A 14,353-nucleotide genomic window follows, 5' to 3' on the forward strand; every position below is an offset into this window, starting at 1 on the left:
AGCTTGGGTGAGAGCTTTTCACATGGCTGTTGAATCAGGACACAAAGCAGGAGTAAGCAGGCCCACTCCTAGCCACCCTCCTCCAGCCAGACCCCACGACCTCCCAAAACAGTGGCACCAGCTGGGGACCAAGTGCTCCACACATGAGCCTGTGGGCGACATCAGATTCGAGCCATAACATGTGACGAGAAAGAAGTGACACGGGCTGGCCTGGCCCAGCTGGTGGCATTTAGTGACCTTCTGTTTCTCCCCTGAGCTTCCGGCACTGAGCAGACTTTTTCCTTTCAGGAAATGTTCACCTGCCATCATTGTGGGAAACAGCTCCATTCTCTGGCGGGGATGAAGTATCACGTCATGGCCAATCATAATAGCTTGGTAAGCGTTTCCTGTGTTTCTTGTGATCCTTTTTGGTGGTCATACACACACAGGCATGCATGCACGCATACATATATGTACACATATACACAGGTACATATATACATACATGTGATCGCATGCATACATACATAAATATTTTTAAGTTTTTCAAAATTAAGTTTTAAAATACAAAATATGTGGGGAAAGAGGAATCTTCACCCACCGCTGGTGGGAATGAATACAAACTGATGGAGCCACCGTGTAGGTGAGGATGGAGGTTCCCTCAGAAAGCCAAGAATAGAACTACCGTAAGACCCAGTTACAGCATTTCTGTGCATGTACCTAAAAGACTGTAAGATACAGTACCACAGATACTTGCATACCCATGTCTACTGCGTATAGTTCGCCAACACCAGAAATTGATGTGAAAGCTCTGCCTCCCTTCCTCTCTGCTTCCTTCCTCAGGGAGCACCACCCTCTAGTCCAGTCTTGCTTGCCCCTCACAAACCCAGGCTGGCCGCCGATTTGTAGCAGTCCTTCTGCCTCAGTTTCCTCATAGACACAGGGCTGGTTTGGTTGGTGTTTATTTTGTTTTGAGACTCTAAAGTATACCTGACTGGCCTCAAACTCCTTGTGTAGCTGAGGCTGACCTTGAACTCCTAATCCTACTGTCTCTACCTCTCCAGCGCTGGTATTTCACCTCGCTGCGTATGGGGGTTTCAGGTGTTCAGTTAGCATGTGAGAATGTCCATTCCATCGACCATCAGGGAAATGAACATTAAAACTGTGGCGAGAAGCAAAGCAAATGTTCAAAGGTTTCCCAGTCACAGGCCTGTGCAGTTGCAGCTCTTAGGAAGCTGAGGTGGGAGGATTGCTAGTACAGGCATCTGGCTGGGCCGCATAGTGAAACCTTGTCTCAACCAAGGCAAAATTTTTTACTCAGAATGTTAGAAATGGGGGACAACAGGCTAGGACACGTAAAGAGGTTGTGGGCAGTTATCCATTGAAGGAAATGCACCCACAAGCAACAGCTCCATTTCTAGACTGGAAATCCACAGACAACATGAGGATGTGGGGACATTAGCAGCAGTGTTGTGTCAGCTCGGTGAAAGTGGCAAAGGCTCATCTCTAGCAAGTTAGAGGGCTAGCGCATATAAGAGACAGAAACTACTCAACAGGAAGACCTCCAGGGGGTCTCCAAGATGCCCTAAAGATTTAGAAACATCCTATGCTGAGGAGGCTGGAGAGATGGCTCATTAGTTAAGAGCGCATAGTGTTCTTGAGAGGACCTGAATTCTGTTACCAGCCCCCACATCGGGCAGCGCACAACTGCCTATACTCTGGTTCTTGGGGGTCTGACACCTCTGACATCCCCAGGTACTGGTACTCACATCCACAGACCCCCACACAGATACGTATACGTGATCAAAAATAAAATAAATCACTGAGTATGGTACGCGCACTTTTAATCCTGCACTCAGAAGTCAGAGGCAGGCAGATCTGTGTGAGTTGGAGGCCAGCCTAGTCTACAAAGCAAGTTCCAGGACAGCCAGGGCTGTTACACAGAGAAATCCTGTCTCAAAAACTCATAAATAAATAAACAAAAAGTGAACAAATATGTAAAATAAATATTAAAAGAGAAAGGAAAAGAATTATCCTGAGCCTGGTTTGTCCATGTCTGTGATGTCAAGTGAGAGACCAGGACTCTCCTCGGGAGGCTGACAGAGGCTCTGTGGAGCCTGGGGAAGGTGGGGAAGATGGGAGACCTAAGGCCAGGCTGTAGCTGTGGCAGCTGGGAAGTCCTCCTGGGTGCAGCAGCCCAGGACACAGCAAGAGAAGCTGGCCTCTCCTGTGGTAGGAGTTCTCAGGGGTGGGTAGAGGAGCACACCCCCGCCCTAGTCTTCTCTGCTGTAGAGAAGTGACCTATAGGTTCTCAGCTGGATGGCACGGTGGTCTGACGACCTCCAGCACAGCTACTGGTGCTGGTGCTGCATTCAGAGCACTGGCTGCAGCAGCAGAGTCTATACAGGCTCTGCCTAAAGAAGTGTGTCCACACATGGGGCTCCCTCAGGCTGTTTGGGAGCCAGGATCACACAAGCCTTGTAGCCAGGGCAGCAGTCCATCCTGAAGTATTTCTCCACTTCAGGCTGCTGATCCTTGCTATAGCTCTTGCAGGAGATGCAGGGACAAGGAGCCCAGTAAATCACTTCTATTCAGGTGTTTTGTGTATTTTACTTAATGAGTATAGACAGCTGAGTGAAGCTGGATCTGGCTCTTATACCTCATAGAAGAGTGGATAAGAGTCTTCATTACTGAAATTACCTAAGATGAAATCTTTGTGCTGGACCATAGGTATTTGTGTGTTTAAGTTACTTCTCTACTGGGAGTTAGCGATGAGAACTTGTGTATTCATTGTATTTACTTCGGGCCGTCCAGAAGATGGACAGAGCTGGAACTTGGGACTTCATGGTATTAGTATTGTTCATAGTTCAACTGTTGATTTTTCTGTCTCTTTTGAGGGGATGGGGTGGGGGATTTCTGTTTTGTTTTCTGTTCCATAAATCATGTTTATTACTCTTTTTTTTCCCAGCCAATTTTGAAGGCAGGAGATGAGGTAGATGAGCCCAGCGAGAGGGAGCGGCTGCGAACGGTTCTCAAGAGAATGGGGAAGCTCAGGTGCATGCGGGAGGTAAGAGCCCTGCGCAGCAGATCCTTCTCCTGGAGTCTCGAGTCTGTCTTTCTGTTGTTCTTTCCCATTTGTTCCCCTCTTCCCTTGCCATCTGATGGCATCAGGTGGTACCTACTTTTCCAGGTCTCTTGCAATCATTGTTAGTTCTTTAGTTTTTCTCCTCTCCACAAATATATTCCCTCTCATCCTTGCTTGAAGAGACCACCACTGCTGCTTCTCTTCTTCTTCTTCTTCTTCTTCTTCTTCTTCTTCTTCTTCTTCTTCTTCTTCTTCTTCTTCTTCTTCTTCTTCTTCTTCTTCTTCTTTTCTTCTTCTTCCTCTTCCTCTTCCTCTTCCTCCTCCTCCTCCTCCTGCTCCTCCTTCTTCATCTTCTTCCTCCTCTTCATTCTTCTTCTTCCTTTTTCTTCCTTCTCCTCCTCTTCTCCTTCTTTTATTTTTATTTTATTTTATATGCATATGTGTTTTACCTGCATGTATGTCCATATGAGGGTATCTATCGGATCTTGGAGTTACATATAGTTGTAAGCTGCACATGGGTTCTGGGAATTGAACCTGGAACCTCTGGATGAGCAGTCAGTGGCCTTAACCACTTAGCTATCTCTCCAGCCCACAAAGGGGCTTCTTTACTAATCTTCCTTTAGCATGATAAAGATGATTCATCTCATGAGCTCATACTATAATGAACTGGATGTTGCTGGCTAGTTGATACTAGGGTGGGTTTAGGTCACAGTCCAAAGAAGGAAGTTCTGATGCAGAGTAGGTATGTGCTTCTACTTTCTCAATGATCACTCAACTGATTGACCATATGGCCATAGACAGGACTGCCTAGAAGGAGGGTGGTGCCGATGGGAAATGTAGGTGAGCATCTTGCGATCTCACTGTGGTTTGTGGTGCATGGCAATGCCTGAGAAATTTAGGGATTATGTGAAACATGTATGATTCTGACATAGGCTTTTTTCCTATGCTCAGAGTTGCTCCAGTACCTTTACCAGCATTATGGGATATCTGTACCATGTTAGAAAATGTGGCAAAGAGGCAGCAGAGCTGGAGAAGTTGACCCTGAAATGTCAGCACTGTGGAAAACCATACAGGTCAAAGGCTGGGCTTGCATATCACATGAGGTCAGAGCACGGGCCTGTAAGTATTGATTCTTCTCTAGACACTGATGATGTATGCTGTCCCTGGCACTCCCTCTTGCATCTTCTGTGAATCCTTGCTTCCTTGTTTGTGTCCTATTTACTCTTTGAAGTCTTTTGTTGTCTCTTCTATGGAGAGAATGGGGGATGGGGGAGTATGATGTACATATGTCTTAGTTACCAAGGCAACTTACAAGAAAGTGTTTAATCAGGCTCATGGTTTCAGAGGGTTAAGAGTTCATTGTGGCAGGACAGCTGAGAGCTCACATCTTAATCTACAATAGAAGGCAGAGGGAGAGCGAACTAATTGGGAATGGCAAGATCTTTTGAAATTTCAAAGCCCGCCCCCAGTGACACACCTCCTCTAACAAGGCCATACTTTCTAATCCTTCCCAGACAGTTCCATCTACTGGGGACCAAGTTTTCAAACATCGGAGCTCATGGGGGCCATTCTCACTCAGACCACCACAACATATGTTTGTGTGTGCGTGTATCTAGGCACATATGTATTTGCAGGTGCACATGCATGTATATTCACTTGTATGAAGGTCTGAAGTTGATCTTATCTTACTTATCATTTACTTATTTCTCGAGATAGGTTCTCTTGCTGAATGAACCCGGAACTCAGCAGTTCTGGACAGTTTAGCTAGCCAACGTCAGCTTGTCTCTACCTCCTAAATGCTGTGGTTATCAGTGGGCTGCTGTGCCTACCTAGATTTTCTGTGGGTGTCAGGGGTACAAACTCCAATCCCCATGCTTGCATGACAAGTACTTTTTCCTTTGACCATCTCTCCATACCTTAATATATTAATTTTTATAGATCTATTTTACATGCATAAATATTTTCTCTGAGTGTGCATATGTGCACCGTGTAAGTACCTGGTGCCCATGGAAGTCAGAAAGGGTGTCCAATCCCCTGGAACTGGAGTTACGGATGGTTATGAGCTATGGTGTGGGTGCTGGGAATCAAAGTCAGGTCCTCTGCAAGAGCAGCAAATGCTTTTAACTGCTGGGCCATCTCTCCAATCCCCATTACTGTATTTTTAAAACTAAAACATTCCCTCTTATTTAGATTTTTTTGTGGGCCTTTGTCTTTGTTCTTCATTTTCTTTCTTTTCGTCTTGACTGTTTCTATATTCCATTTCCACTCTTGTCTGTGTGCCCGTGTATGCATGCACACATTTGTACAGGTACAGGTACATGTGGGTGTGCATGGATGTGAAGGCCAGAGGACAATTCGGTGTCATTCCTCGGTAGCTGTCCACCTTTTTTTATTGAGACAGGTTTTTTATTGCTAGGCTGGATAGCCAGCTTGAGCCGCAGAGTTCCTCCTGTCTCCGCTACTTGAGTGGCGTGGTTACGAATGTGCCACCGCACGTATCTTTTTAATGTGGGTTTGGGGGAGCAACCTTACTGACTGAGCTATCTCCTCCTGCTGCCTTCCCCTTTGTGTGAGGTGGGGAAAAATGAGTATGGATGTGTTTGTGTGTGTGTGCACATGCATGTGTAGGTGTGCATGCACATGTGCGGACATGCGTGTTGATGGATGTGTTTGTGTATGTGTACATACATGTGTAGGTGTGCATGCACATGTGTGGACATGCGTGTTGGTGGATGTGTTTGTGTGTGTGTACACATGCATGTGTAGGTGTGCATGCGCATGTGTGGACATGCATGTTGATGGATGTGTTTGTGTGTGTGCACATGCATGTGTAGGTGTGCATGCGCATGTGTGGACATGCATGTTGATGGATGTGTTTGTGTGTGTGTGCACATGCATGTGTAGGTGTGCATGCGCATGTGTGGACATGCGTGTTGATGGATGTGTTTGTGTGTATGTGTACATGCATGTGTAGGTGTGCATGCGCATGTGTGGACATGCGTGTTGAAGTCAGATGTCTGCATTGAGTGTCTTCTTCAGTTTCGTTCTACCTTATTTTTAAAGATGGAGTCTCTCAATGACTCTGGTGCATCTCTTTGTTAGCTAGACTGGCTGGCAGGGAACTCTGAGGATCTGCCTGTCTTTGCCCCCACTTGCTAGTGTCACGGCTTTTGTCCTGCTAAGAAGTGCATCGTGTTTCATCCCTGGCTGTGACGGAAGCCACTTTGTTTCATGTGTTTTCACTCTTGCAGGTCTTCTTTCCGGAATCAGCACAGCCAGAGTGTTTGAAGGAGATGAGTCTGGAGGCAAAGGGTGGAGGTCGAGTTCAGCGGCGTTCTGCCAAGATAGCTGTGTACCATCTGCAGGAGCTGGCCTCTGCTGAACTGACCAAGGAATGGCCGAAGAGGAAGGTGCTCCAGGACCTGGTACCCGATGATCGGAAGGTAAGGTCACGTGTCATTGACACTATTGTATCGATGTTTCCAAGTATGGATTTGTGTGGGGTTCTCTCAAGCCTAGGTTGAAGGCTATATGATTTTTATAGGAATGCTACCCAGGCAATGTTGAACCTTCTTGATGCATCGAGTCAGAAGGTATATGGTACTGATGTGATCAGCAGAAAGTTTCTGTAGTGCTAACTGATCAGTTGGCAAGGGAGTGTCTTCCAGCTAACTCAGTGATAAAATTACACTGGTCCCTTAATTAGAGCATCGTTGGAATAGAGACCAAGCCTGTGCAAATATTCTGTCTCATACTCAGTCAGCATTCACTGATGAACCTTTCCTGCAGCAAGTGTTACTATGGGGTTCCATAAACTCATTTATTTCATAACTTTTGTAGTTGTTCATTGAAAGTGTGCTGTGAGAAAAATTTATTACTAGCAACGAAGCCTTTCCTCATAAGTCATGAGGAATTAGTTGTAGAAAATCTCACAAATGATGATATTCTATGGACACTCAAACATCTTATGGGTGCTCAAGCACCTTATACCAAATGGTATGGACTTTGCCTAGCATCTGTGTGCACCTCCTGTGTACTTTAAGTCCTTTCTAAGTTGTTTAACTATGTGATACAAAGGAAATGCCTTACAAGTAGTTATTAAACCATGTGTGGCGGTACATGAGCACTCGGGAGATTGAGGGGAAAAGAATGCATGTAAAAGGACAGCCTTGACTACATAGTGAGACCCTGTTCCAGAAAAACAAACACAAAATAGCTGTGTTACTGAATTATTTAAGGAATAGTGATAAGAATAGTAACTGAAAATTACATTACACACACGGTCTTTATATGTATTTTAAAATGTATTTTATTTATGGGGAGGAATGCATATGGGTGTCAGAGGACAACTTGAAGGAGGAGTCTGTTCTTTCCTCCCATCACGTGAATTTCATGGATTAAACTCAGGTCCTCAGGCTTGGTGGCAAGTACCTAGCCTTCCCACCAGCCATACTCAATCTTCATGAGATGCAGGTGCTTGAATTGGCAAATGGAGACTCTTTAGCTCTGTATAGAGACTCATTTAGATACTTACTTTATTCTATAGGTTATAATTCACTACTAGTAGTATTTAGCTTTCTGCTCCAATTGACCCAGTTTGGAGTGTTAATGGTATGTCAAATAGACTCCTGAGTCTATGTACCTAAACATGTCTTTGCTTTAAAAAAAAAACAACAACATATTTATTGCTGGATGTGATGGTGCACACCTTTAATCCCAGTGTTCTGGAGGCAGAGGCAGGTGGATCTCTGAGTTTGAGACCAGCCTGGTCTACACAGTGAGTTCCAGGACAGCCAGGGCTACACAGAGAAACACAGAAAAACAAAAAAAAAACAACAAAGCAAAAACTTACTTATTTTACATGTATGAGTGTTTGTCTACGTGTATGTACATGCATCGTGTGCATGCCTGTGCCTGCAGAGGCCAGCAGACATCAGATCCCCTAGAATTTGAGTTACAGATGGTTGTTGGGAACTGAACCCCATTCCTCTAGAAGAGCAGCCAGTGCTCTTAACTTCTGAGCCAGCTCTCCAACCCATACTTTGAAAAAAACTCTTAAGTCATCATTGTTGTCTAGATTCTCTGGGATTATGGTTTGTAGGCTGGCTTTCTTTGCTTTATGTTTAAAAACCACCTATGAGTGAGTACATGTGATAATTGTCTTTCTGGGTCTGGGTTACCTCACTCAAAATAATGTTTTCTAGCTCCATCCATTTTCCTGCAAAATTCAAGCTGTCATTATTTTTTTCTGCTGTGTAGAACTCCATTGTGTAAGTGTACCATATTTTCCTTATCCATTCTTCGATCGAGGGGCATTTAGGTTGTTTCCAGGTTCTGGCTATGACAAACAAAGCTGCTATGAACATAGTTGAGCACATATCCTTGTGGCACGATGGAGCATCCTTTGGATATATACCCAAAAGTGGTATTACTGGGTCATGAGGAAGGTTGTTTCCTAATTTTCTGAGAAATCGCCACACTGACATCCAAAGGGGTTGTACCAGCTTGCATTCCCACCAGCAATGCAGAAGTGTTCCCTTTACTCCACAACCTCTCCAACATAAGTTGTCATCAGTGTTTTTGATCTTGGCCATTCTTATAGGTGTAAGATGGAATCTCAGAGTTGTTTTGATTTGCATTTCTCTGATGACTGAGGATGTTGAACATTTCCTTAAGTGTCTTTCAGCCATTTTAGATTCCTCTGTTGAGAGTTCTCTGTTTAGGTCTGTACTCCATTTTTTTTTGTTTTTGTTTTTGTGTTGTTTTGTTTTGTTTTTTTCAAGACAGGGTTTCTCTGTAGCTTTGGAGCCTGTCCTGGAACTAGCTCTTGTAGACCAGACTGGCCTCGAACTCACAGAGATCCACCTGCCTCTGCCTCCCAAGTACTGGGATTAAAGGCGTGTGCCATCACTGCCCGGCTTGTATTCCATTTTTTTTATTGGATTATGTGATCTTTTAGTGTCCAATTTCTTGAGTTCTTTGTATATTTTGGAGATCAGACCTCTGTCTGATGTGGGGTTAGTGAAGATCTTTTCCCATTCTGTAGGCTGTCTTTTTGTCTTGTTGACCGTGTCCTTTGCTTTACAGAAGCTTTTCAGTTTCAGGAGGTCCCATTCATTAATTGTTTCTCTCAGTGTCTGTGCTGCTGGAGTTCTATTTAGGAAGTGGTTCCCTGTGCTAATGCGTTCAAGTGTACTTCCCACTTTCTCTTCTATAAGGTTCAGTGTGGCTGGCTTTATGTTGAGGTCTTTGATCCATTTGGACTTGAGTTTTGTGCATGGTGATAGATTTTCTTTCTTCTACATGTTGATATCCAGTTATGCCAGCACCACTTGTTAAATATGCTTTCTTTTTTCTATTAGATATTTTTTTGCTTCTTTATCAAAGATCAGGTGTTCGAAGATATGTGGATTGATATCTGGGTCTTCTATTTGGTTCCATTAGTCCTCCTGTCTGTTTTTATGCCAATACCAGGCTGTTTTCAGTACCGTAGCTCTGTAGTAGAGTTTGAAGTCAGGGACTGTGATGCCTCCAGAAGTTCTTTTATTGTACAGGATTGTTTTGGCTATCCTGAGTTTTTTGCTTTTCCACATGAAGTTGAGTACCGTTCTTTCGGTCTTTGAAGAATTTTGTTGGGGGCTGGAGAGATGGCTCAGTGGTTAAGAGCATTGCCTGCTCTTCCAAAGGTCCTGAGTTCAATTCCCAGCAACCACATGGTGGCTCACAACCATCTGTAAAGAGGTCTGGCGCCCTCTTCAGGCCTTCAGGCATACAGACAGAATATTGTATACATAATAAATAAATAAATATTTTTTTTAAAAAGAAGGATTTTGTTGGGATTTTGATGGGCATTGCGCACTTGCTGCTCTTGTAGAAGATCCCAGTTTTGTTCCTGGTGCCCACATTTGGCAGCTCACAGTGCCTGTAATTGCAGCTCCAGGGGATCCAGAGCCATTCTCTGGTCCTTGCAGGTACTTCACTCATGTTCTCATACCCATACATAGGCATCTGTGATGGAAATAAAATGGCTACGCCTTTCTTAAAATTGGTGTGAAGCTTTGGGGGTATCTCGGTTGCAAGTTGCATTCTTACAATCCAGTGTTTCTTGTCTTGTAGTTAAAATACACTCGCCCTGGGTTGCCTACGTTCAGCCAGGAAGTGCTGCACAAGTGGAAGACGGATATCAAGAAGTACCATCGCATCCAGTGTCCTAACCAGGTGACTCCTCCTCTTTCACTGTATCAGTAATAATATCAATTCTGGAGAGCCTGCTGCTTTAGTTCCTGATTATTTCATGATAAAGTACTTGAACTGTGTGGAGGTGTGCGACCATGATTTAGTTTGTTCAGAACCAGTACCTCCATAATTCTGATGATCATCAGGATAGCCCTGCTGCTACATGCAGCGTCATCTGAGGTCACTCATGGGCAGTGAACTGCAATCTCCCATCAGCTGCGTTCCGCTGAGCATGGACGCTCCATCTGGCCTCTCTGTCTGCAGAAGAGCAGGATTGCCCTTGGGGGACATAAGTGACCGTCTCCAGACACAGAAGTAGACGATGCAGCCTTTCTGAGGACCCACTGCACAGTTTGTACAGTGTCATTTCATAGCTCCTGTTGGTCAATTGCATCACAGGGGTATTCATGCCTTTTCTGTTTGTGGCACTGTGACCTGCAGCTTGCAGAAGGAAGAGTCATTCGGGCTCACAGTTCTAGAGGGATAGAATTTGTGTGGTGGGGAAGATAGCCACAAGGGGCAGGTGTGGTAGCAGGAACAGAAAGCTGAAAGTTCATGCCCTCAAAAGCAAGCTTGAAGCAGAGAGCAAACAGGAAATTGATTGGGACTATAAATGCTTAAGTCCCACCCCCAGTGATGTACTTCCTCCAGTAAGACTACACTTCCAGGAACAACTTCCTAAATAGCACCACCAAGTGGGGCATATGGGAGCTGGGGGGGGGGGTTGAATGAGAATGCCCCCACAGGCTCGATTTTTTGAATGCTTACTTCCTACTTGGCAGAACTATTTGGGAAGGACTAGGAGATGTGGCCTTGTTGGAAGAGTGTGTCACTGGGGACAGGCAGGCTTTGAGGTTTCGAAAATCCAGGCCGTTCCCAGCTAACTCTGGTTCTACTTCCAATTTATGGGTAACGTAAGCTCTCAGCTACTGCTCCAGCACCAAGCTTGCCTCTCTATTGCGTCCTTCCCACCATGATGGTTATGGCCCACCCTCTGAAACTGTAAGCAAGTCCCTAATTAAATGCTTTCTTTTATAAGTTGCCTTAGTCAATGGTGTCTCTTCACAGGAACTGAGTAACTCAGAAGTCTGTGGGGGAATATTTCTTAATTCAGACCATCGCCGAGGGCTAACCCAGACTCAGAGAAAGTGCGAATGGACTCTGCTTCTCAATGGTAGAGCAGCAGAGACTTGTTGCTATCTTTAAAATTGGTACCAGAGCTGATAGTGTAGTCCTTTTGGAAGGAATAAATACAAATGTAGTTGATATAGTTATACCAAATAAAACATAACTCTGAAACTTTGGGTGTTCTGTTACATATCAGGAAAAGGGAAAGGGACAGCTCGGCCTTGCCGTTCGCCTTCTTTATTGTCTTCTCTGTTGGGTTTCCTCCTCGCCTCTGTCCTTTCGTGTGTGGCACTGGAGACTGATCTTCTAGCTCCTGGTGTGGAACTGGCCCGGGTAAATGATTACATTGCTCAGAGAAGGTTCTTTGTGTGCAGGACTCACCTTGCTGCTTCTCTTTTTCAGGGTTGTGAGGCTGTCTACAGTAGTGTGTCTGGCCTTAAAGCTCACCTGGGCTCTTGTACACTGGTTTGTAACATTTTCAGTTTACTATCGTAATGTGCCCTCTCCAGTAGTCTGGCATGGATGAGAACTCGGCTTAGGTGAACAACTGGTCATTCTGTTGGTCACCATCTTCAGAGGCTGCCCTTTGACCTCAGTGTTGTGGGCATTCTTGGTCTCATACTGGGTGGTTTAGCAGGGTGCATCAGGATACAGAAAAGGTCATGCCTTGCTCATTTAGGGAATCTGAAGAAAGCTCTGTGAATTCAGAGTCACAACCAGAGACTGCTTCCTTCTGCTTGATCCTTGCACTGGCCTCCTTGCCTTAGTTTGCCATAATCTACCTGAAAATTTTTTTTGGACTGGTGAAGATCCTTCAAACCCATCCAGACTCTACTGGCCCCATGGGATGTGAGACAGGACAGGGCTTCATGCTAATAACCACTCATCTCTCTGAACCGTTTCCATGGTGACCCAGGTATCCTACCACCCAAGAGCCATGGGAAATGCTGCCACTTTCCAGTCCCATTCAGAAGTATCTGCTCGACAACATGAGCACCACGAAACGAGCAGCTTTAGGAGGGGAGAGAGAGGTCTCAGTGTGAGGAACCAAGGGAGGTGTAGGCATCTCAGTAGGTTTTTTGTAGCAGTGCTTAGGAGAGCATCATCTTGATGCTGGTTTCTGAGTCCTTAAACTAAGTACTATGGACGATATCCGTTTCATTTGGGATTTCCAAGGCACCGTTTGCCACCACGATTCACCTTGCAAAGGATGGAACCTAGTGCCCCTAGTGAACTTGGGGAGTTTGATTATTGGTGGGGGGAATCAAGATAAGCTAAATGTGAAGCAAAAAAATAGCCAAGAAGGTAGAACCAGAAACCGCGTCTTGGAACATAGGGAAGGAGAATGTCAGGTTGTGTCGTGGTACAGTGGGTGTTGGCGCAGAGAAGCCCACAACAGGTGTGTAGTGGGGAGAGTGTCTCAGCTGTTTCTCATAAACTCTGCCACCATGTTGGACCATTCCCCATGATTTCTGGTTAAGTAGACTCCCCCATTCATTACCCACAGTCCCTGCACAAAGCCCAGGTATGTTTTCCTGAATTTACCTCTAATTCTCTTTCTGTCTTTGAAACAGGGCAACTTTGTGGCTGGAAAATACAAGTGTCTTCTGTGTCAGAAAGAATTTGTGTCAGAGAGTGGTGTCAAGTATCACATCAACTCTGTCCATGCCGAGGTGCGGGCTCTGCTTTCCCTAGTGTCTTTGTAGCCTTGTGTGTCCCGTCTTCAAGCTGTAAGAAGTGGACCTTGTCCCTGGCTTCATGGACTAGGACTGGCAAAGAAATTAAGGTTGAGAACTTGCCAGGGTTCAAATGCCCTATGAAATTAGGAGTGTAAATGGGTTTTTCTGTGAAGATATTTCAGCTCACTATGGTTGGGCCTCTTTGATCCCCTATAATTAACTGTGATTAAATGAGACCAATTGGAAGTCAAGTTGGGCTTACATGTTTGACCTTGTTTTACAGCCTTTTCTTCTGACAAAAATGCAGATGTTCTAATACTTTTCAATAATCTGTTTTTTTTTAATTCTGTGCACATGGTCATTTTGCCTTCATGTTACATCATGTTTTGCCTTATGTTATGTTACCATATGGTGCCTGGTGCCTGGCCAGAAGAGGGCTACAGCTTCCCTGGAACTAGAATTACTAGGTTGTGATCCTTGTGGGTACTGGGTCCTCCACAAGAGCAGCCAGTGCTCCTAACCACTGAGCTATCTCCCCAGCCTGCCAACAACTAGTTTTTGATGCTTTATATATTATTGCATAACACAACTCTGAATCAGAGATGCGTTCATCTTGGCCCCATCAGACCCTGTCTGAAAAAAGAAATAAATAGCAGTGAGTCTTTGACATGTCTTTGTGTGTCTTTCTCACTGAAGGCATATCAGTTTGGACTTCCCTGTTTCAAGAGCTCATTAGACAAAGGTGGCAGTGCCTGTTGCCTTCCATCATGTAGTTGGGAGGCTTCACTTACATTTGGGACTTTGCTGATCTGTCCTGTGGTAGCACTCCTCCGCCCCAGCCATTTCCAGTGAGTTGATAGTCCCATCTATGAGACTAAATTTGCTTACTTAGTTAGATTTAGGCTTTTGCATTTCCAGAAGAATATTTTATGATAAATTTCCTCTACCTCATAATTTTCTAAATGAGACTCAAAGAAATCAAGTGACTTACAGAAAGCAGAGGAAAAGAGAATTGCACTCGGGATCTGATGTTCCTGTCACTATAGTGTCATGAAGTGAGCATCCCTGTGATCCAGACCTTCCATCCTACGGTATTACACGGAAGGAGGTGACAGGTGACATCATGCCAATAAATAAATACATTCTATGATCACAACCTTTTTCATTTACTGTGTAAAGTTGTGTGCCTGCATGTATGTATGTGTATCACCTTGAGCTGGTGCCTGCAGGTGTCAGATCCTCTAGA

General features: G+C 44.8%; 1 protein-coding gene across 4 annotated transcripts in view; it reads left to right on the forward strand.

Moving 5' to 3' along the window:
* The window catches only part of Znf512 (zinc finger protein 512), a 42,685-nt gene that overhangs the window by 26,038 nt on the left and 2,294 nt on the right, over positions 1 to 14,353 (forward strand). For all 4 annotated transcript variants that reach the window (XM_075955056.1, XM_075955058.1, XM_075955057.1 and 1 more), the window contains 7 exons: positions 289 to 375; positions 2,948 to 3,046; positions 4,016 to 4,183; positions 6,316 to 6,507; positions 10,181 to 10,282; positions 11,831 to 11,893; positions 13,003 to 13,101. In XM_075955056.1, coding sequence (XP_075811171.1) covers positions 289 to 375; positions 2,948 to 3,046; positions 4,016 to 4,183; positions 6,316 to 6,507; positions 10,181 to 10,282; positions 11,831 to 11,893; positions 13,003 to 13,101 — 810 coding nt within the window. The remainder of the gene's footprint in view (positions 1 to 288; positions 376 to 2,947; positions 3,047 to 4,015; positions 4,184 to 6,315; positions 6,508 to 10,180; positions 10,283 to 11,830; positions 11,894 to 13,002; positions 13,102 to 14,353) is intronic.

This window comes from Microtus pennsylvanicus, chromosome 21 (assembly GCF_037038515.1).
Source record: "Microtus pennsylvanicus isolate mMicPen1 chromosome 21, mMicPen1.hap1, whole genome shotgun sequence".
Classification (NCBI taxonomy): Eukaryota; Metazoa; Chordata; class Mammalia; order Rodentia; family Cricetidae; genus Microtus; species Microtus pennsylvanicus.